Source organism: Megalobrama amblycephala, linkage group LG24 (genome assembly GCF_018812025.1).
Source record: "Megalobrama amblycephala isolate DHTTF-2021 linkage group LG24, ASM1881202v1, whole genome shotgun sequence".
Lineage (NCBI taxonomy): Eukaryota > Metazoa > Chordata > Actinopteri > Cypriniformes > Xenocyprididae > Megalobrama > Megalobrama amblycephala.
This window is the reverse complement of record NC_063067.1, coordinates 23,396,099-23,420,785: the sequence shown is the minus strand read 5'-3', so window position 1 is coordinate 23,420,785 and position 24,687 is coordinate 23,396,099. Positions and strand designations below refer to the sequence as shown.

Genomic DNA, 24,687 nt, shown 5'->3' with positions numbered 1-24,687 from the left:
ATACATAAGATCGCTGTGGAAATACAAGCCGGAAGTCAAAAAGACAACGAGCGCAGCGCTGAAAAGGGGCGGGGCTACATAAGGTCTATAAGAGGATAAAAATAATAAAAGCAAAAATGTGTCTCCGAATATACTTGGGCGGCCGTTATTATACGTGGGCGGCCCGCCCAAGTAAAGTCTATGTGTGGGAAGCACTGTGTTCATCATATAGTGATCATGTATCTTCATAAGACTCAGATTAAACCGCTCCATTCCTTTGGATATATTTAATGATTGCTTTATGAACTTGAAGCTCGAAATTGTTGTTTACATTGACTTTTAGTTGTGTAGACTTTCAATGGATGGACAAAAATAATGAGAGAATATTAAATAATATCCTCATTTGGGTTTTAGAAATGAACAAAAGTCTTACGTTTGACAGGAGGGTGAGTAAACGATGACAATTTTCATCTTGTGTCAAATGAACCCTTTAATGAAACTGTATAATTAGTTATAGCGTTTAAACCATGGTATTTATCTTTGAGCACTCACTATAAGAAGAGCAAGAAACATGGAGAAATGCAGAACAGCACAGCATGATGAACTTAAGAAATGTTGCAATTTTTATGGTTGTCGAGGCAAATCACAACTTGACACAATAATAGTGAATTGAGTTGATGCGCAGCCACAGCTTGGCTGTTTAATCCTGTCCATAGCTGAAACACTGAGAAAAAAAAATGTAGGTGATATTGACTAGTTTACTTCCTTGTGGACTAATACAGTGTGTCCAGTTTTGTGTATCAGCCAGCAAGCTGCGCAATCATATGTGATGTTCTTCTTTGACCTCCTATGTCCATCTTACTCTAATCTTTACGATTCTTTAATATCGGCCCTTAACGTCTCAGTAATGCTGTTCAATGGAGCGCTCCTCCTCCTCCTCTTTCTCCTCACTCGGGTCTCTAATGTGTGACTGGTGCTCGCTAGGTTTACTGTAGCAGGATGTAATTAAAAAGCTTATCACTTCCTCCGGCTCGGTTTAACGACCGTTTCAGAAGTGTGGAAGGGTGTCGTGACCCTGCTCTCTAGTCGAGCCTTAGGGGCCCAACTATCAGAGGAATGGTAATCCAGTTTTCCTCTCTACTGAGATTTGTCTGTTCATTTAATTGTGTGTGTGTGTGTGTGTGTGTGTGTGTCTGGCTGTAGAGAAGTCCCGTGCTGCCCGAAAGGCAGGAATTAGTTTAGGAAACAGCTATTAGTTTGGCTAATTTGCCTGCGACCCTGCGGAAATGCTTCGTTTGACCTCCGAGATCGTGCTTGCAATCGCAGCTCAGTGTCCGTTTTTAAATGTGCACCCTATCAATCTTTCTCTGCCCTCCTTCTCACCTTTTCTTGATCTCTTTGTTTTTCATCTTTGCTCTCACTGATCTCCTGCTCACACACAAACACACACCTTTTCTTTCTCTCAGACTCTTTGGATGGAGTACTAGCTTGTATAAGAAATGATATAACATCAAATTACGACAGACATAACGGGGATAAAAGCCTGATTAAAAGAGCGGAATTCATGAAAAGGAAACTAAAAGTAGTCTGGCATAATCTTTTTTTTTTAATCAATCTTTTGCTTCACTGATTATTAATATTTAAAATAAATGTCTGTCGGTCTATTATTCTTGTTCTCTCTCTCTCTCTCTCTCTCTCTCTATCTATCTATCTATCTATCTATCTATCTATCTATCTATCTATCTATCTATCTATCTATCTATCTATCTATCTATCTATCTATCTATCTATCTATCTATCTATCTATCTATCTATCTATCTATCTATCTATCTATCTATCTATCTATCTATCTATTAAATAATTAAGCTCCATTAATGACAGTACTGACTGGCAGATTGTAATGTGATGTTAATGGGTTGTATTTTCAGGCTCTGAGGGCGGAGCTTAAAGAACGTGAGCATTTAGTACTCAGCACTTTGGATCAGGCACACATGTTTCTGGCTGACCAGCCAATCGAAGGACCCGAAGAGCCACGCAAGAACCTGCAACCCAAAACTGGTGAGAGTCCATTATTTCTTTGGTCCTGCTATCCTCACAGATATTAAAGGAGAGAGAAAAGTGCTAAAAAACATCTTGATTTATGCCATGAATAACGTAAGTTTTTAATCCATGTGCTCTATGAGAGATTAAAGGGTTAGTTCACCCAAAAATGAAAATTCTGTAATTTATTACTTGCCCTCATGCCGTTCCACACCCATAAGACCTTCGTTAATCTTCAGAACACAAATTAAGATATTTTAGTTGAAATCCGATGGTTCCGTGAGGCCTCCATAGGGAGCAATGGACACTTTCCTCTCTCAAGATCCATAAAGGTACTAAAAGCATATTTAAATCAGTTCATGTGAGCACAGTGGTTCAATATTAATATTATAAAGCGACGAGAATTATTTTTGGTGCGCCAAAAAAAACAAAATAATGACTTATTTAGTGATGGCCGATTTCAAAACACTGCTTTGCAGGAAGCTTCAGATCATAAATGAATCTGCTGTTCGGAGCGCCAAAGTCACGTGATTTCAGCCGTTGGCAGTTTGACACGCGATCCGAATCATGATTCGATACACTGATTCATTTATGATCCGATGCTTCATGAAGCAGTGTTTTGAAATCGGCCATCACTAAATAAGTCGTTATTTTGTTTTTTGGCTCACCAAAAATATTCTCGTCGCTTTATAATATTAATATTGAACCACTGTACTCACATGAACTGATTTAAATATGTTTTTAGTACCTTTATGGATCTTGAGAGAGGAAATGTCATTGCTGGCTATGCAGGCCTCACTGAGCCATTGGATTTCAACTAAAATATCTTAATTTGTGTTCCGAAGATTAACGAAGGTCTTACGGGTGTGGAACGGCATGAGGGTAAGTAATAAATGACAGAATTTTCATTTTTGGGTGAACTAACCCTTTAACTTTTCCAATAAATGTCCTGCACTCAAAATACCTCTGCAAAAGAAAGACTTTAGAAACTGAGACCAGTATCAGAACATCACACACACACACACACACGCTCACCACCCAGACCAGCGCAGTTTATTTTGACACTCTCTAAGGGATGCTCTTTGATGTAAGTGACTCTCTGATAAGTCGGACACCTCCTGTCAACACGCTCCTAACTGCAGTATCTGATGTCTGGAAAGTTCCCCAGCTCTCTGGACACTTCCGCTTGGGACCCGCTTGAAAAGCTAATTTAGGACAAACGTCAAACACAAGTTATCAGATAGAAGAAGAACTGTAGAGTGAGTGTGTGCGAGCGTGTACGCATGCGCACGTGCTCCAGCGAGCGTTTAGGAGGAGTGTTCGAATGCCCACTGAAACCGGGTTAATTGGCAGATCAGAGACTGCAGGCTATTTCAACTTTTCAACTTCCTAAAGCTTAATGCTTCCTGTCTTTCTTTCAGAGTCATCTAGAGCAGAAAGTGTTTGCTAAGGCAAGCAGAACTATTACTGCTGCACATCTGTGAGTTAGTGGTTTGAACAAACTTTTAATCAACATATTAAACTTTGCTGCATAACTCCTCCTGAACCGTTGACATGAAGGACATCTTAAATCATGTGGCTGCTTGAGGAGAGCTGTGCTGTAGCCTTTTTTAGTGATTTAGATTTGACTTGAGGCCATGACACACCTAGCCGAGGTCAAAAATCTGGCGGTGCCGAAAGTCGACTTCGTCTGCTCGCGTCAGGCTGCCTTTGAGACAAAAAGCTGCCCTTGAACACAGCGCAAAGACTCCAGCTGACTTCCAACCTAGCATGTGCGTTCTGCATCTGTGTGTAATGAAATAACTGTCTATATCCGCAGGTATCAATATTCTATATTTGTCATTCAAAAAGAAAATCTGTATCTAGGATCTTGCATTGTCAATACAAGATCCTTGACCAAAAATGATGCACCTCTTGATGGAAAAAACATCACAACATTTATTTCCATCAAGAGGTGCGTCACTTTTTGGTCAAGATCTTGTATTGACAATGCAAGAGGTGAGCACTCTGTAAAGTCTCCTCCAGCACATCCCAAAGATTTTCAGTGAATTTAAGGTCTGGACTCAGAGGTGTCAAAATGATTCTTCATGCTCTCTGAACCATTCTTTCACAGATTGAGCTTGATGAATCTTGACATTGTCATCCGGGAATATGGCCATGATGTGTCTTCCTACATGGCAGTGTAACAATCTATCTTTTAGGGTTAAAAGAACTGTTGCCAAACATATGCTAGAAACATAATAATCACTGCAATAATGATCCAGTCATGGACTCTTGGCTGTATTTGCCTATTTAAATCCAAACTGTGACTTTTTTCCACAGCCCTAAAATAAACATGCATATGTTGAACTTTGTAAATGGCAGTTTTGACATTTATGGAAATCTCTTCTGTGTAATTTAGAGGGTGCAGATTTAGTGTGCTGCTAAGTGGCATATAAAGTACTTGAAAACCATACTTGAGTAAAAGTATAGATATCTTACCAGAAAACGACTTTGGTAGAAGTTAAAGTCACTGTTTAGAATATTACTTGAGTAAACGTTTTAAAGTATGTGGGTTTTTGTTTTTTTGTTTTTTGATATTAAACGTACTCAAAGTATTGAAAGTAAAAGTACAAGTAAATATAAAATAAGGAGCGAAAAAATATTAAAAATTGTTCTATACACAGTTTGAGCAGCAAGAATGTGTTCAGTTTTAACTCTTACATTTTCTTTGAATTAAAAAAAAATGGCAAAATGTTTATTGTAAGTTTTAAATATAAAAAATACTAATATATTAATTATACATAGCTTGTTCATGTTAATTCACAGTGCATTATACCTAATGTAAGAGACAACTTTAAAATGTAAATATTAAAATTAACAATGAACAATATTTTTATTAACCTTTATTTAATGTTACAAGACTCTTATTGTAAAGTGTTACCATTTCATATAAATCCAAACGGTCATGCTTAAAAATTACCATCTTTACACACAAAGGCATAGCATAGGTCTATTATATGTATACTTTCACACATTATTTGCCTCTATTTTAGAAAACGTGATGATTATCTAATCAAAATATGTTACAGTGCCTATAAAAAAAAAAAAATGAACTGAAATCGAATACATTTCTGATTTATGTTTCTGTCACTGCATGATGAGAATACAGTTTAAATATGCAACTTTGCTGGAAAATGAGTGCATAACAGCGAACAAATGGATATAAACTAATGCAAATGAATAGTAACAATCGTGACATTAAACAGTTGGTGTTTTTGTCACATTGTTTTAGCCGCTTGAGGCACTACTATCTCTCAGCTTCGACGGCAAACACATTACTGTTCTCCACTAATGCAGCATCTAGTCAACAAACTAATTACTTTATAGTGATATGAAAACATCTGCTGTAGTGTACACTGTATAACATACCGTTTTGTTGTCCGTTTTAAATCTTTTTTGAAGTGTCCCGCTCTGTGCAGCTCGCAGCCTCACGTCACGTGTCAAAACAAACTCCACGAGGCATCAGTGATAGTTTTTCTTTTGCCTCTAGAGGCCGCTCTCGTGCTGTATAATGACAGCGCACTCTTCTCAGCCGCTCCAGCAACGGACCCAACCCGGAAAATGAAATCAACCGCGGTTGTCCGAGCACTTGTTTGCACGTGCTTGCTTGCAGTCTGTTCTTCCGACTTTATTTTGTAGTAAGTAACGAAAATGTATCGGAGTAAAAGTATATGTTTTATTTAGGAAATGTAGTGGAGTAAAAGTTGACAGAAATATAAAAACTCAAGTGAAGTTCAGATTCTCCCAAAAAAAACGAAAATACTCAAAAATATAAAAACTAAAAGTACTGTAATGAAGTATTATTACTTTGTTACATTACACCACTGGTGCTGCTTAGTTAATATTCTTACCACAAATTTGCACATTTACACAGTCTCATTTACTCGTATTTATGTCAGCTGGGTTCAGAGGGGCAGTGTTTTCTAATCTCTCTCCGCATGCCTCACTCCGAACACCTTGAGCAATCTCCGATTCAGAGTCCTTGAGCGATCTCAGCGCTCCCATCTTCCCTTATCCCTGCGATCAAAGCACAGAGTTCAGCTATCTGAACAGATAACCACACATGTGCTCTGCCCGTCCTGCACAAACACACAGCCCGAGCAGCTTACAGAGATAAAATCATACACAACTAATGTTCACGCAAAGTCATGTTTTCCAAATTGAACTGTATGTTTTAAAATGTAAAGCAATCTGTTCCGCAGTTCGTCATCAAATGAGCATAAACAAGCTGCTGCGAAACCGTCACTTTCATTTCCATTCAACCCCTGGATCTTAATTGAATTTCAAACCTTTCCAGAAACGCTTGAACGCATTTGAATTGTAAATTGATTCTCGCTTGGCTGAAACAGAAATATAAGGATGAAAGATAGAGGTGAGCATTTGTGCAATGGAGAAATCAGCCCTGCCGTTTGCGATTGTGACATTAGCTAAAGTGTCTTCTCACGTCCTCAAAAAGCCTGGAAGCTGAATGAAAGAGCAGATGTTAATGTTGTAGACCTGCCTGTAGACATACCCTGGGCACAAACATCTGTCTCCTGTCATCTGTAAACCTCCCTTTCTTTAGCTCATTAGTTGAGTGGTCTTTTTAGCAAACACTTTCTTAAGTGACCTCACAAAGTTGAAAAGCTGACACGTCAAATTGTTGCCGTATTGATAAATGAAAGATGCACAAAAACAGACCGTTTATATTACTCTATTCTAAAACCTAGGAGCTTCCCATCGCAGCATTTTAGGAATCATAGGTGTATCCCAAATGCAAAGACCGTTCCAGACAGTATGTGGTAATAACATACTGCCTTCTACCATTGTGTCATAACCTCATGCGATAAGATTCCAGCGGGACAGGCAGTTTGTCCACACCAGATGCAACAAGGTTATGAGATGCAATAAAATTGCTCAAAATCACAGCCAATCAGAAGAGTATGTGGGCGGAGTCTCTTTGCAAACACAACAAAATGGATGAGTACACATCAAAATAGTAAAAATGAAAACATTTTAGCATTATCTAAAGTGACTGATACAATCTTTGTCATGGAACACACTTGTTCACATAGTGTTTTTATTTTAAATTTATTTTAACGGTAAATTGTCACTTTTGTTAAGTCACGCACAATGATATTCAAAACCTTTTTAACATTTTTCTAAGCTCATAATCAGTACCTAAGATTATAATTTTCATTGAACACAGAAAAATTTTCAGACTTGTAGATTATTTGCTTTTTTTCTGAAACTGGGACTTAAATTGTTACAATGTTGCATTTTCTCCTTGGTTCGATTCACTTTCACAAGGCAACATTTCAGAGCGTACCACCGTGTTTATGCAAGTCACGTGCGAGTAAAACTGTCCTCTCATTGGCCAGAATACAGCTGTTTATATTGTGGGATTCCGCTCATAGTGTTCACCCATCAAGATGTATATATAATAAGCCTTGATTCCCACTCTATGTAATTTATCAGTTAGAGCAGGAATTAATGTTTCATTGGGACAGATTTTTGCAATGCACCTCATTCTGCGAAGAGCAATTACACAACATTTTAAGATAAATAGGCTTTGGTTTTCAATAAGTTATGTGATAAACGATTACTAATGTGGTCACTCACAGAATCAGACATTGCTGCTTTTTACCTAACACATCTCCCATTATGAGTTATGATACTTAGTGTGGGAGTCAGTTGGTTCAGATTGCTTACAACACAGCCGAACCGCTCTAGAGTTTGTTTTCAATCAGGCCAAGAACTAGTTCAGGTGATCTCGGACAAATTATTCTGTATATCTGAGTGTCCATGTTTATATAAGCTTAAATGAACCAAACTAAGGTAGAAAACATACAGGTTCTGAAAACAAATGCTGAAAAAATTGAGCCAAGTGTGAAAAATTTTGTATTTTGTATGTTTTTGTTCCCATATCACAGAAAAAATAAATAAATCCAAAAATAGAATCCCCTGTTGCTCATCCTATATATCATGCTGGAATATATTTGTTTTATTGTATGTTGCGCCGTCACGTCTGGTTAGGACATGGTGTAGGACAATAGCCGCGTTTCCACTGCTGGCCAAAGGCGGGTGTGCTAGTGTGTGCCAGGGCCGGTCGCGTTTCCACTGTCACTTCCGGGGCTTGATCGTGCCTCTTCGGTGCTTCCTCGGTGTCAAAGGCATGGGTTGTTCGGCCCGCCGAAAACCTTGGTCCAAAGCGGGCCAGCTGGGGCTTGAGGCACGGTCGAGGTGAAAGGCGGAGCTAATCGTAGTCAGGTAATGGTCTACACGCTGAAATGGGTTGGGTTGTGTGACATTTGATCAAGGGAGGTGTGTTTAAGGGCAGTTTTTAGATCAGCGCTGCGGAGCTAGCGGACCGACAGTGGAAACGCAATTTGATTTTGGCCTCGGTGCCTAAGGTCTGTGGCCACAGGCCCAGCCCTGGCTCGCACTGGCCCGACAGTGGAAAAGCGGCTATTGATTCCCAAACCTTTTAGAGTGTCGTACCACCTGAGGTGTTTAACATCCTTCTGCGTACCCCACTTAGACTGCAGTCACACCTTTTCCATAAGGGATGATATTTTCCCCCTTAAAGGATTAGTTCACTTTTAAATACACTTTTTCTGATAAATTTACTCACCCCCATGTCATCCAAGATGTTCATGTCTTTCTTTCATCAGTTGAAAAGAAATGAAGGTTTTTGAGGAAAACATTCCAGGATTATTCTCCTTACAGTGGATTTCAATGGCTACCAACAGGTTGAAGGTCAAAATTACAGTTTCAGTGCAGCTTCAAGGGCTTTAAACGATACCAGATGAGTAATAAGGGTCTTATCTAGCGAATCGATCGGTCATTTTCGAAAAAAATTTCGAATTTCGAAAAACGGTTGTATTTTTTTCGAAAATGACCGATTCGCTAGATAAGACCCTTATTACTCATCTGGTATCGTTTAAAGCCCTTGAACTGTAATTTTGACCTTCAATCTGTTGGTAGCCATTGAAATCCACTGTAAGGAGAGTAATCCTGGAATGTTTTCCTCAAAAACCTTCATTTCTTTTCGACTGACGAAAGAAAGACATGAACATCTTGGATGACATGGGGGTGAGTAAATTTATCAGGAAAAGTGTATTTAAAAGTGGACTAATCCTTTAAATTGATTTACAGTGCATTTTTTTACCTTTATAAAATAATGTTTTAAATAAAACATGTTCAGTAGAGAAATATGCAATGATGGTAAAAACAAAGTGATACTTTTAAATATGAATCTAAAACCACCAATAGGTGACAGTAAATCACTGTCTTAATGTCATCGAGTCATTCATTCATTCAATCAGTAAAGCAAGTGGCTGTATTTATGAATGAGTCATTGAATCATTGCCTCAATTCGTTCAAAGCCGCAGATTTGTATATAAAAATGCCGCTGTGTGTTGCAGTTCTGCTGTGGCTTTCACTGGAACTATTATTTTGTTGCAAAACAGAGCAAACTATACTGAGTTTAAAATGAACATTACTTAATATTACCCTCTAGTTTGTTGAAATGTATAAAATCAATGTCATATTTGCAGTCGTGTGGACATTTGGGGAAAAAACTGCATTCTTGTTTGTATAATGTATTATCAACATTAAAAACAAGAACTCAGGATATGCTTCTATATTTGTTTCTGTACAGTCTGTGTCTGTATTTGTTCTTCATGCTAGTAAGTGCGAAATCAAATCCCCACTTTTACAAAGGTACATAGTTGAGAACGGCAGTATTTGCTAAGGCAGCAAACTCTTCACGCAATCTATCATACGCACACTGTTTGTGTCAACGATGCAGTCAGTTTCAACCGCAAAAGATGAGGTAATTTGATTGGATGTCATGTATTTGACCTTTTATGGCATTTTGCCTCTTAGAAATACATGCTCGGTTTTAATGTTATTTTAAGGTGGGGTAGAATTAATGCGTGCCCCTTCTGTCACCTCAAGTACCCCAGTTTTAGAACCACTGTTGAAGGATACCTCACTTTGACTGATTCTAAGACCGCATTGCCTGTATTCTTTAGCAATAACATAATCTTAGCAAAATTATCAAAATATAATTCTGTTTTATTCATACTGATAAAAAGTCCAATTTACTTATATTGACAGAAAATTAGCTTAGCAACATGCTAACAACAAATATATTCGAATATATTGTAAAATTGTGAGTCTTGTGCACTTCGCTTAAGGAGCTGACACTCATTTCAAATCAGTCACTTATGGGAATCTGTTTAGTTGAAGTATGACAATAAGGCCATTCACACCAAGGATGATAACTATAATGAAAAATGTTAATAATCACTCAAATTCTGTAAGAATAGTGAAGTCCCCACCACAACAATAATGGCACAGAGAAATTATCACTTTTTCCAGCTGATAAAAACAATCAGAATCTATCTTGACTTAAAGAGCTCAAGGATTAAAGGTGGCAGACGACAAATGTTGTCAGACAGAACATTATCGTCCATAGATGTGGATGTTAATATAATTATTGCTAGTTATTGTGTGAATGGGCCTCTGTAGTTTACACGAAGTTTGACACAGAGCATCTGTATCTGCTTTAGCATTTCAGTATTTAGCCCTCTAAAATCCTAGTGTACCTTTTATAACAAGAACTTTCAGAGTACTTTTCCAAAAAGAACTTAACAGAGGTCAACTGAAGGTAAGACGTAACTTAAATTGAGTTTGCGACTGTTTTTTTCATAGAGCTGACCCCGGAGGAGAAGGCCCAGCAGGTGGCTAAGGCGATCCGTAAGCAGACTGCAGAGGTGGGTGAGCGCTGGGAGAGGCTCATGGGACATGCGGGCACCTGGCAAGAGCAGGTGGAGAGAGCACTAGATAAACTCCAGGATCTCCAGAGCTCCATGGACCAACTGGACCTGCGTCTAGCCCAGGCCGAGGAGCTCAAGGCAGGATGGCAACCCGTGGGAGACCTTCTCATAGATTCTCTACAGGATCACATCGATAGGACAACGGTGAGCATATTATCCGTGCTTATTCACGACTGTGGTGACGAGTCCAGACCGAGCTCCTTAAAGGTGCCCTAGAACCCTTTTTCACAAGATGTAATATAAGTCTAAGGTGTCCCCTGAATGTGTCTGAAGTTTCAGCTCAAAATACCCCATAGATTTTTTATTATTCAATTTTTTAACTGCCTATTTTGGGGCATAATTAAAAAATGCGCTGATTCAGTGTGTGTCCCCTTTAAATGCTTGCGCTCCCCGCCCCCAAGCTCGCAACTCTATAATACATTGCATAAACAAAGTTCACACAGTTAATATAACCTTCAAAATGGATCTTTACAAAGTGTTCGTCATGCAGCATATCAGATCATGTAAGTATGGTATTTATTTTGAGGATGTTTACATTTGATTCTGAATGAGTTTGATAGTGCTCCGTGGCTAACGGCTAATGCTACACTGTTGGAGAGATTTATAAAGAATGAAGTTGTGTTTATGAATTATACAGACTGCAAGTGTTTAATAATGAAAATAATGACATGGCTCTTCTCTCCGTGAATACAGTAAGAAACGATGGTAACTTTAACCACATTTAACAGTTCATTAGCAACATGCTAACGAAACATTTAGAAAGACAATTTACAAATATCACTAAAATATCATGATATCATCTGCCGTTTTTCGCTATTGTCCTTGCTTGCTTACCTGCATAAAGTCTGATGATTCAGCTATGCAGCTCCAGACGTTAATACCGGCTTGTCTATTGCCTTGAAATATGCAAAAATTTGGGGGCGTACATATTAATGATCCCGACTGTTGCGTCACAGTCGGTGTTATGTTGAGATTCGCCTGTTCTTCAGAGGTCTTTTGCACAAATCAAATTTACATAAGAAGGAGAAAACAACGGTGTTTGAGACTCACTGTATGTCATTTCCATGTACAGAACTCTTATTATTTAACTATGCGGAGGTAAATTCAGTTTTCAATTCTAGGGCACCTTTAATCATTAGGGATAATATCAGTAAAAGTTCAGTCAAGGAATAATTGGTACATGTTAATTCTATCATCAGTTACTCACCCTCATTTCATTCAAACCTGTATGTCTTTCTTTCTTCTGTGGAGTATTAACAATAATGTATATCTGTATGCTTCTCTATATGATAATACTATGTCTCCAAAAATGACACACAAAAAAAGCACCGAAAAAGTATTACAAATACAGTGTCCTTTTTGGAGATTGACAGCCCCTAGTCTTTTTTACTTCCATTGTGTGGAAAAGAGCCGTGTGAACATCCAATTTAACATCTCCATCTTAACGTATTCAATGGAAGAAAAAAAAAACAATCTTTTGGGTTTGGAAGAACACACTGGTAAGGTAAATGGTGAAAGAACTATTTCTTTAAGTAGTATTCTAGTCAATCATTTTCCTGCCTAAAGCTATTTTTATAGTTTTATCCTACAATGACACTGTTACACCTCTTACACATGGTATGAGTTATTTCCAAAGGCTCCGGCTGATGATTTATTTAAATTTGTGTTTGGAGATATGCAGAGATAAAGATGGTAATGGGATTATTTCTCTCTCCGTATGTATGTGTTTGTTTCAGGCGTTCCGTGAGGATATTGCTCCTCTGAAACAGGATGTTCGAGCTGTGAATGATCTGGCAGGTCAGCTGACCCCACTGGATGTCCAGCTGTCCTCCACCACCAACCGCCAGTTAGATAACCTCAACATGCGCTGGAAACTACTGCAGGTCCTCTGCCTACTCCTGAACATTGCCCTTTCCTTTGCAGTTCTTTTACTTGTCCTTTTAATTTTCATTTCCTCCTTTTTCCTCTTCCTGTTCTTTTCATGCAGGTCCTCTACATACTCTTTTCTTTTTTTTTCTTTCATTTTCCCCCTTTCTTCTTCCTTCCTCTTCCTGTTCCTTTCATGCAAGTCCTCTGCATGCTCCTATACTTTTTCCTTTTTCCTGTTACATTTCCTTTCCTTTTCATTTTCTTAACATTTTCCTTTGTTCATCCTCCTCTTTCCTGTTCTTTTCTTGCAAGTCATCTGCATGTCCTATTTCCCTTTCCCCAAGTCATTCCTGTCCTTTCCTTTCCTTTCCTTTCCTTTCCTTTCCTTTCCTTTCCTTTCCTTTCCTTTCCTTTCCTTTCCTTTCCTTTCCTTCCTCTTCCTCCTTCCTCTCCTTTCCTTTCTTCCTCCTTCCTCTTCCTGTTTGTATGCAAGTCCTCTGCCTATTCCAATCCTTTTTCCCATTTTCCCTTTTTTCCCTTTCCTTTCCTTTCCTTTCCTTTCCTTTCCTTTCCTTTCCTTTCCTTTCTTTCTTTTATTCCTCCTTCCTCTTCCTGTTTGTATGCAAGTCCTCTGCCTATTCCAATCCTTTTTCCCATTTTCCCTTTTTTCCCCTTTCCTTTTCTTTCCTTTCCTTTTACTTTTCCATTCTTCCTCCTTCCTTTTCCTGTTTCCTCCGCATGCTCCAATCCTTTTCCCCTTTTTCCTATTTTCTTTCATTTCTTTTTTCTTTTCCATTCTTCCTCCTCCTCTTCCTGTTTTTATGCAAGTCCTCTGCAAATCCTTCTTCCTTTCCTTTCCTTTCCTTTCCTTTCCTTTCCTTTCCTTTCTTCCTCCTTCCTCTTCCTGTTTGTATGCAAGTCCTCTGCCTATTCCAATCCTTTTTCCCCTTTTCCCCTTTTCCCTTTTCCCTCTTTCCTTCCCTTCCTTCCCTTCCCTTCCCTTCCCTTCCCTTCCCTTCCCTTCCCTTCCTTTCCTTTCCTTTCCTTTCCTTTCCTTTCCTTTCCTTTCCTTTCTTTTCTTCCTCCTTCCTCTTCTGTTTGTATGCAAGTCCTTCTGCCTATTCCAATCCTTTTTCCCTTTTTCCCCTTTCCTTTCCTTTCCTTTCCTTTCCTTTCCTTTCCTTTTACTTTTCCATTCTTCCTCCTTCCTTTTCCTGTTTCCTCCGCATGCTCCAATCCTTTTTCCCTTTTTCCTATTTTCTTTCAATTTCTTTTTTCTTTTCCATTCTTCCTCTTCCTCTGTTTTTATTCAATTCCTCTGCCTGCTCCAATTCTCCCCCTTTCCTTTCCTTTTTCTTTTCTTTTCTTTTCTTTTCTTTTCTTTTCTTTTCCATTTTTTCCTTCTCATCTTCCTTTTTCCTCTGCATGCTCCAATCCTTTTTTTTCTTTTTCCTCTTTCCTCTTTTTCCTTTCCTTTCCTTTTTCTTTTATTCTTCCTCCTTCATCTTCCTTTTTCTTTTATTCTTCCTCCTTCATCTTCCTGTTTCCTCTGTAAGCTCCAATGTTTCTTTTCCTGTCCTGTCCTGCATACCCTTCTTTTCTTTTCTTTTCTTTTCTTTTCTTTTCTTTTCTTTTCTTTTCTTGCCTGTTTCTTTCCATTTCCTTTCCCTTTTGCTTTATTTCTTCTTTTCCTTCTAATGAATCCTTCCTTCTCTAAAGATGATTTGTGTAATTAGTCCAGTCTATGTATGTGAATAGTGTATGCTGTTCTCAATAGAGTATTCACACTGCGTGTGTGTTTGAGCTTTGATGAGGCCATATCTGTTTTCCACAGAATCTGTTTAGAACACTCACTGAGACTGCAGAGTCTGAGTGTGTCTGTTCATTACTATCTTTCAAATGCTGGAGTTTTGTGCCCTGCTGTGAGTGTGTGCATGCATTTTTTTTTTCCAGCTTGTTTGTGATATTCCATTTAGCGACCAACCTATCTTTTTCTCTCGCTCCAGGCGGCTGTAGAGGACAGGTTGAAGCTCTTACGGGAAGCACACAGGGATTTTGGACCTTCCTCTCAACACTTCTTATCCAGTGAGTCACTATCCACATTAAAACAGTAAAAAAACACATGAATAAATTAACACAATCATGTCAACATTATGTTACTATTCTTCAACCCTGTCTAACAAGTTAGTGGTACTTGCGTTAATACATAAATATAACTATCCGTGTTGAAAAGACCAGCATAGAGCAGCATGAATCTCCAATGATTAGCGCTAGTTTGGTGCTGGCCTAGTTGTTGGACCGTTCTCCAGAAATAGTGAAGTTGGCTGACCAACCAGCCTTGCTGAATAACTAGTTAAAGGTGCCCTAGATTCAAAAATTGAATTTACTTCGTCATAGTTGAATAACAAGAGTTCAGTACATGGAAATGACATACAGTGAGTCACAAACTCCATTGTTTCCTCCTTCTTATATAAATCTCATTTGTTTAAAAGACCTCCAAAGAACAGGCGAATCTCAACATAACACCGACTGTTACGTAGCAGTCGGGATCATTAATATGTATGCCCCCAAAATTTGCATATGCCAGCTCATGTTCAAAGCATTACACAAGGGTAGGACGTCTGGATGTGCACAGCTGAATCATCAGATTAGGTAAGCAAGCAAGGACAACTGCAAAAAATGGCAGATGGAGCAATAATAACTGACATGATCCATGATATCATGATATTTTTAGTGGTGTTTGTAAATTGTCTTTCTAAATGTTTCGTTAGCATGTTGCTAATGTACTGTTAAATGTGGTTAAAGTTACCATCGTTTCTTACTGTATTCACGGAGACAAGAGCCATCACTATTTTCATTTTTAAACACTTGCAGTCTGTATAATGCATAAACACAACGTCATTCTTTATAAATCTCTCCAATAGTGTAGCATTAGCCTTTAGCCACGGAGCACTATCAAACTCATTCAGAATCAAATGTAAACATCCAAATAAATACTAACGCGATTAGACATGTTGCATGACGGACACTTTGTAAAGATCCATTTTGAGGGTTATATTAGCTGTGTGAACTTTTTTTATGTTGTTTAAGGCAAGCGCGAGCTCTTGGGGCATGGAGCACGAGAATTAAAGGGGCCGCACACCCTGAATCGGCGCATTTGTAATGATGCCCCAAAATAGGCAGTTAAAAAAATTTATAAAAAAAAAAAAACTATGGGGTATTTTGAGCTGAAACTTCACAGACACATTCAGGGGACACCTTAGACTTATATTACATCTTTTAAAAACATGTTCTTCGGCACCTTTAAGAAGCCTACTGGGAACACCAGCACGCCATCATCTAAAACATACTCTGATGACCCATTTTGCTGGTCTTATCAGATGTTGCTTATTCCTACGGTTATCAATTTTATCAAAGCCCTAAACAAAGTTATTAAAACTGCATAACTCTTCCCACACCATTTTACATAATACTTCAAATCATGCTGCGCATAGATGTTACTTGAAGATGTGAAAACCAGTAAAAAAAAAAAAAAAAAATCCCAAATGTTGCTTACTTATAGTTCTTTCTTTCTTCCTTCTCTTTTATTATTATTACCATTTATTTCTATTTTAATTTTTGGGAGAATAGTAGCATTTTTTCAGTTTTTACTCTACTTTTTTATTATTATTCAGATTCATTGTTCATACAATATTCGCAATATAATAATTGCTTGTGTAGAGTGTTAATAGAATTAGTGTTGTCGTCACAGACATTTGCCAAATCACACTTATTGAGGGAACAGAGCTAATTAAAATTCATTTGATTCTAATTGACACAAGTTTATGCTCGTGCACAAACAATAACTGTCAGCCATGAAAAATGAAACAGCCAGTGTCAGATACTGTGGAAAATCAGACACCACAGTCCACAAGTACACACTTATCTGTGGCGATGCTTTTGTGTTTAATAATTCAGAGGTTAATTGTCCACTATTTTCTGTTTCAGTGGACTGTCAAGAGCAGTCATTAACACACACACACTGGTTTTAGTTTAGCAGTTTTATAATGTGCCAATGAAATATAAATGAAACAAGAGGATATAACAATAACAGTACATAAAAACAAGAAAGGACTCATTAAATCCCCCCCTTTATCCGAAACCTTGGCGTCAAATGGCAGCAAATTATTTTTTCTTACTTTGAACTTTGTGTTACAACACCTGTCTTTTCCTTTTCTGTCCTGTCTTGTCCTTTCTCGTCCCTTTTTCCATTCCATAACTGCGCTGGGAGTTACTCTGCAGCTTGATGCTTCGATCCATAGAGTTCAGTGTATTGGGTAATGCTTGCGCGATTCATGTGAAACAGTCTTAACTAAAGACCGTCGCTCAGAACTTTTGACTTGGGCCTTTGAAGTTGTATCATCCTGTATCCCATGCCATTATCTTCAAAGCAGTGTTGCTTACAGTAAATTGTGCTGAGAGAGCAGATTTGTGATATATCAAGTGTGTACCTCAGGAACGATGCTTTAGTGTCAGGAGAAATTAAAAGAGTGAGAGTCTGTTGATACGAGAGAGATGTTCTTAATTAATGCTTCATTTACCAACACCATTATGTTCAGACCCCTGATCTCCACTCTAATCAGTCTTTTATTATGTGTCCGCAGCTTCAGTGCAGCTGCCCTGGCAGAGAGCAGTGTCCCAGAATAAAGTGCCCTACTACATCAAGTAAGTGCTTTCTCTGACACACCATGTGGACTGATCTTTTTAAGGGTGCTTTCACTTTAGAGCTGTTGGAGCAGAACCGACTCTGTTTGACACCAGAGTTTGTCACGTTTGGTGTGAAATCTGCCTTCTGAATTTAGAAACACACCAGTTTTGATGTACGGCTCATGCGGGCTCTGTTGCATTTTTTATTTTTTATATGCAAACTCTATCATTAATTACTCACCCTCATGTCGTTTCACACCCGTAATAAGACCTTCGTTCATCTTCAGACTACAAATTAAGATATTTTTGATAAAATCCAATGGCTCTGTGAGGCCTGCATCGCCTGCAAGATAATTAACACTTTCAGATGCCCAGAAAGCTACTAAAAACATATTTAAAACAGTTCATGTGGGTACAGTGGTTCAACCTTAATATTATAAAGCGACGATAATACTTTTTGTGCACCAAAAAAACAAAATAACAACTTTATTCAACAATATCTAGTGATGGGCGATTTCAAAACACTGCTTTATGAAGCTTTTACGAATCTTTTGTTTCGAATCAGTGGTTCGGAGCGCCAAAGTCACATGATTTCAGTAAACGAGGCTTTGTTACATCATAAGTGTTTCGAAATTTCAATAGTTCATGTGACTTTGGCAGTTTGATAAGCGCTCCGAACCACTGATTCGAAACAAAAGAGTCGTAAAGCTTCGAAGCTTCATGAAGCAGTGTTTTGAAATCACCCATCACTAGATATTGTTGAATAAAGTCATTATTTAGTTTTTTTGCCACACAAAAAGTATTCTCGTCGCTTCATAACATTAAGGTTGAACCACTGTTGTCACATTAACTGTTTTAAATATATATTTACTACCGTTCTGGGCATCTGAAAGTGTTAATTGTCTTGCTGGCAATGGAGGCCTCACTGAGCCATCAGATTTCATCAAAAAATCTTAATTTGTGTTCTGAAGATGAACAAAGGTTTTACGGATGTGGAATGACATGAGTGTGAGTAATTAATGACAGAATTTTCATTTTTGGGTGAACTAACCCTTTAACACAATTGGGCATAACTTTTGGAAGTAAATTATTGCTGTGTATTTACACATTCACTGTCATTCAAAGGTTTGGTTTCGGTAAAATGGCATTTATTTGATTAAAAAAAACAGTACATGTACACAGTACAATGCAGTAATTTTTTGAAATATTATTACAATTAAATCAAATACTTTTTTATGTTATATGATGTAAAATTTCATTTATTCCTATGAACAAAGCTGAATTTTTAGCATCATTACTCCAGTCTTCAGTGTCACATGATCCTTCAGAAATCATTCTAATATGATGATTTGATGATCAAGAAACATTTGATTATTATCGATGTTGAAAACAGTTCAACATTGTGCTGCTATTAATGTTATAATATTTTTTTGTGGAAACTGTTTTTTTTTTTTTTTCTCAGAATTTTTGATGAATAGAAATTTCATCAAAAGAACAATTTATTTGTAACAGTGCAAAAGTCTTTACTGTCACTTTTGATCAAATACAAATATTAATTTCTTTTTTAAAAAGCTGACATTATAAATATATATACTATATACTGAGATTATACATATGTTTTACTGATTTAGGACCCCAGGGTCTCAGTGGAGATCAGGTTCTTCACTGTAACTCACATTTGTCATGTAATAACAGTCAAATCCAAGCCACTATGTCAAGCTGGGTTTGTTCAGTAAATGCATTTGTGATCTCACAACGTCTCTGCAGACTACAGGTAATTCCCTCATTTACAGCCAGTCATTTATTTTGCCCGAATACATTGTCCCATTGTGCCCATCAAGCCCCAAGAGACATAAAGATGTTGCATAAAGCAGCATCCTGACAATAGGCTTGGAAATCATCTAGAAATAGACGAGGATGAATGGCATATGAATTAACATGGAAAAAATTATAGTGACCGAGAGAAAAAATTATACATTTTGTGAAAATTCGCCATTGTATCTGTGGTCTCCATTAATGCATGCATGGATACTGCAGTTATTAGTCACTGTGTTGCTGAATTCCGGCAAACAGATTGTTCCATGTCGTGCAGATCAGCAGTGCATAATGTCTTAACCCTGGAGTTTTGTAGTGGAATAAAGGAGATGAAAGGGGCCTGTAAAAGTGAAAGCAGACAACAGCAGCGTTGTGTGTGCAGGGCGGCAGGTGTGTTGTGAGGAATGGCCGGTAGCTGAACTTCTTTTTTTCGCGGATGGCTCTGACAGCACCCATATGGTTATGCATATATGAATACACCAGAGATCCTTTTTTCCCCCTCCTCGTTTCATTTCCCGAGGGAATCTCTCTCACATTTCCACACAACGCTCAAAGCGCTCTGTGCTCTTACATCTAGAGCGCTGCTCTCCAGAACAAACGTCTGCGTTTCCGTACAATGTGTCCTCTCGGCTCATTGATCTTCCTGTTCTGAGGCAAGGGGAATTAGCAAAGCTTACTGGCCTTCCTAATTAAAAGTCGCTGACTCTCAGAATCCTGGTAATTGTGAGGGAAAGCCCTGACCACTCTGAAACAAGTGCAGGACAATCTACAGGAACTTCTTGGCCATGACAGACTAATTTGTCTGTATAATAACTTTAAAAAAAGAGAATTGCGACTAAAAAAGTGGTCGTTTTGTGTGTTTTTACCATTGGGTTAACTTTAATAAAACCTCTTTAAGTTGATCAAAAAGTGAAATGAACCCAGTTCTCTTTTCTTGTCTGAAATGTGGTTTCAGATCTCTTTTTGTTTGTTTTTGGTTGTATCCATGTTTCGCTTTACTTTCTATGCACAGTATTGTTTGTTTGTTTGTTTGTTTGTTTGTTTGTTTGTTTGTTTGTTTGTTTGTTTTAACCTGCCCACGAGAACATTATTTTGCTTATTGCTTGGCACCTTACCTAACAAATTAATAAATAAAAATGAAATATAAATTAATGTATTATTATTATTATTATTATTATTATTATTTATTAATGTTGTTATTATGTTAAAACAAAAAGAGATATGCGAAAGGATTTTAGTATTATTTGAATAGTATTTTAAAATAGTAATGTGTGTGTGTGTGTGTGTGTGTGTGTATATATATATATATATATATATATATATATATATATATATATATATATATATATAATCATTGTAATAATGTTTCTGTCATTCTTTCTTTACTTTACTGAAAGCCTGTCTGTGTTCATTTGCATCGTTCTTACATAAGTAAGAACTTTCTCTAACACACACCAATACTTATGCTGACTCATATAACCGAACAGTAATTGGAGAGATCAAATGGATGAAGTGCTTGAACTAGAGAGAGAAGTGCGTGTGCGTGTGTGTGTGTGTGTGTGTGTGTGCGTGTGCATTTTTGTGACGCATCAGGACACAAATTTGTATAATGACATGGGTATGACATAGGTATTACAAGGAGAGGATGACTTATGAGGACATTACCCCATGTCCCCATTTTTCAAAAGGCTTATAAATCATACAGAATGAGTTGTTTTTTTTTTTTTTTTTTTTTTTGAGAAAGCAAAAATGTGCACAGTTTCCTGTGATGGGTAGGTGTAGGGGTATGGGTAGTGTAGGGGGATAGAAAATACGGTTTGTACAGTATAAAAACCATTACGCCTATGGAATGTCCCCACAATTCACAAAAACAAACGTGTGTGTGTGTGTCAGACCTGCGTAAAGAGTGACAGATAAAGGCAGAAAGAAAGGAAATGTATTTTATCTACAAAGTATTTTTTGAAGAAAAGCTTATTTCTGTAATTCTAAAGACTATTTTGTGAATATAATGAGTTGATTTCATGTTTATTCATCAGAGTGTGTTCAGATACATGCTCCCTGGACTTCAGAGAGAGAGAGAGAGAGAGAGTGTGTGTGTGTGTGTGTGTGTGTGTGTGTGTGTGTGTGTGTGTGTGTGTGTGTGTGTGTGTGCGTTGAGATGAGAGAGCAGCAGTTAATCCTGTAAGCAGATCACCGCTCTGAATAAAACTCATCTCACATCCCTTACTGTAAACGCGTGCCTGCTGCTGGAGCGCTGTATGAATGTGTTTTCTGCAGAATGTAAATAAGCACTTATTTCTTAGTTTGTTTGTTTTTTTGGGCTTTTTTTTTTTTTTTTTCAGTTATACTACAGCTTGAAAGTTTGACATCAGTTAGATTTTTTTTATACTTTTATTCAGTAAGGACACATTAAATTTCTCAAAAATGACAGTAAAGACATTTATAATGATACAAAAAAATTCTATTTCAAATAAATGCTGTTCTTTTGCTATTTTTTTTCTATTCCTTCTGAAAATCCTGAAAAAAATGTTTACACACATCTGAAGCAGCACAGCTGTTTTCAACATTGATAATAATAAATATTTTTTGACCATCAAATCATCATATTAGAATGGTTTCTGATGAATCATGTGACCAAAGATGCTGAAAATTCAGCTTTGATCACAGGAATAAATGATATTTTAAGATATACTTGTATTTAATAATATATTTCACAATATTACTGTTGATCAAATAAATGCAGCCTTGGTGAGCAGAAGAGACTTCTTTTAAAAACATATAAAAATCCCAAACTTTTGAACAGCAGTGCAAGAAGCCACTAACTAGATATATATACACATGTGGCACTTTGATGTACTTGTAGCATGGTGAAGCAGTGATTATTCATATGGGATTATTCGTGGTATTTACATAGTATTTTTCTATGGTATCATCCTTTCATAAATCTCAGGATTTGAATTCAGTAATGAAATTAATTTTATACAAGAACCAAAAATGTAAACATTTCTTCCAGAATATTTCTCATTAAAGTGTTGCATTGTTGGCGTAGCATGATGCTAACTGTGTGGTGTACATGAGTGACCACTAACAGAGCTGCTGTGTTAGTGTCACTTGACGGGTAGCATGCCACCGTAACAGGCAGCGTTTTGAGTAGATGACACTTCTTCGCTGTTCTCCTGCCGTAGAGCAGTGGTGAAACTGCTCATTTCCCCCGTGTTGAATTAGCGTCCAGATCTCAGCCCTCCAGACAGCCCTGTTCAGTCCTCACTGATCCTCACTGCTGAAAATCAATTTATGTGACAGAACCATCATCCGCCGTCACCTGGCTCCATGCATGCGTCAGTAAACTGAACCCTGAATGCCCATCAGGGTCTATTTAAAGCTGCGCTTGTCCCTAGCGGTTTGTTTGTTGGGTCTGGCTGAGACGGACAGTCTGAGACCGCTTGAGCCGCTCACCGATGCCAGCGGAGCGGAAAGGACCTCTCATCAACCTGTGAATGAGATGATGAGATTCACTCAGCACCTGCTGACAGCCTCTGTCCCAGCATCTGTCTCTCTCCGTCTGGCTCTCTTAAACAGACACTCATCGAGACACACTCTTGTTTGCTTGGGAGTGTGTGAGAGAAGCAATTTTGGTGTTGGACTCGAGACTATAACGGCTCCAGACGTTACTCAGCATGAGCTTTTCAATGATTGGTTATTAAAAAATAGTTAAAATACCCCAAAATTGCCATTATTGACTCACCCTCATGCCATCCCAGATGTGTGTGACTGTCTTCTGCAGAGCACAAACAAATGATTTTAGAAATATATTCCAGCTCTGTAGGTCCATATAATGTAAGTGGATGGTGACTTTAAAGGGATAGTTCACCCAAAAATGAAAATTTGATGTTTATCTGCTTACCCCCAGCCAATCCAAGATGTAGGTGTCTTTGTTTCTTCAGTAGAACACAAATGATGATTTTTAACTGCAACCGCTGCCGTCTGTCAGTGGTATAATGCAAGTCAGCGGGAACTTGGACTATAAGAGTAAATAAAACACGACAGACAAATCCAAATTAAACCCTGCGGCTCGTGACGACACATTGATGTCTTAAGACACGAAACGATCGGTTTGTGCGAGACACCGAACAGTATTTATATCATTTTTTACCTCTAATACACCACTATGTCCAACTGCATTCATCACTCAATTCGTTTGGTCTGATCGCGCTCTGACAACGGCAGTGATGTCTCGCGCATATACTTCAATGAGAGCCAGACATCACTGCCGTTGTCAGAGCGCGATCAGACCAAACGAATCGAGTGATGAATGCCGTTGGACATAGTGGTGTATTAGAGGTAAAAAATAAAATAAATACTGTTCGGTTTCTCGCACAAACCGATCGTTTCGTGTCTTAGGACATCAATGTGTCGTCACGAGCTGCAGTGTTTAATTTGGACTTGTCTAAGCAAGTTTTATTTACTCTTATTGTAGAAGTTCCCATCCACTAGCATTATTTGACTGACAGACGGCAACAGTTGGAGTTAAAAATCATCATTTGTGTTCTACTGAAGAAACAAAGTCACCTACATCTTGGATGCTCTGGGGGTAAGCAGATAAACATCAAATTTTCATTTTTGGGTGAACTATCCCTTTAAAGCTCCAAAAAGCACATGAAGGCTACATAAAAGTAATCCATATGACTCCAGTGGTTTAATGTATGACCAAAATGTAACATCTTTTTCATTATAAATCTTGACATCGGTAAACCATCTAGCCCTTTGCTAATACATCATATGCTAAGACGTCAAGCTTGAAACATGAGCCTGCAATGGCAAGTTGTACAGTGAAAATACCCAAAACCAGGTGTGTCTGATCCTTCTCCTGGACGCTCACTGTCCTGCAGAGATCAGCTCCATTCTTAATGAATTATAACTAAACCAGTCTCAAAGGCTGCGTCCGAAATCGTGTACTCTCTTGAGTAGGTATTTATTTTGAATAAGTAGTTACTTCATGACCGCTAAAAAAGTATGTTCTGTGTAGTGTGTGTGTGTGTGTAATGTGAATGTAATTCGGACGTACTACATTCGCCATATTGTTCTGTCGCACTAGAGGAGTTTGTTCCGATGTGTTGGAGCAGGTTGGAGTTAAACTCTTCTGGAAAGCGGCCATCCATATTCTGCTCTAGATATGGCTCTAGGTCCTCTTTTCGAATGTTTTATCATCTTTCAGGCAAACATTTCCAGCCAGATTACAGATTAAAATTTCAATCACTAATCTTAAATATGAGCATTAGGTTCCTATGAAACGCAAAGTTGTTTTTCTACACGGGGCACCAAATCCTCTATTTAACGCATCAGATCACTAAGCGGTTTTTGTTTTATCAAGCCCAGTGCACACTGTGCGACTATGGGCACAATATTGCCATCTGAGACAAATTTCTGGGA

The 24,687-nt window shown here is 38.0% G+C and overlaps 1 protein-coding gene across 1 annotated transcript in view; it reads left to right on the top strand.

Annotated features, from left to right (window-relative positions):
* The window catches only part of utrn (utrophin), a 278,999-nt gene that overhangs the window by 175,126 nt on the left and 79,186 nt on the right, over positions 1-24,687 (top strand). The window contains 5 exon segments of the mRNA XM_048177425.1: positions 1,909-2,038; positions 10,763-11,031; positions 12,624-12,770; positions 14,763-14,841; positions 17,400-17,460. Coding sequence (XP_048033382.1) covers positions 1,909-2,038; positions 10,763-11,031; positions 12,624-12,770; positions 14,763-14,841; positions 17,400-17,460 — 686 coding nt within the window.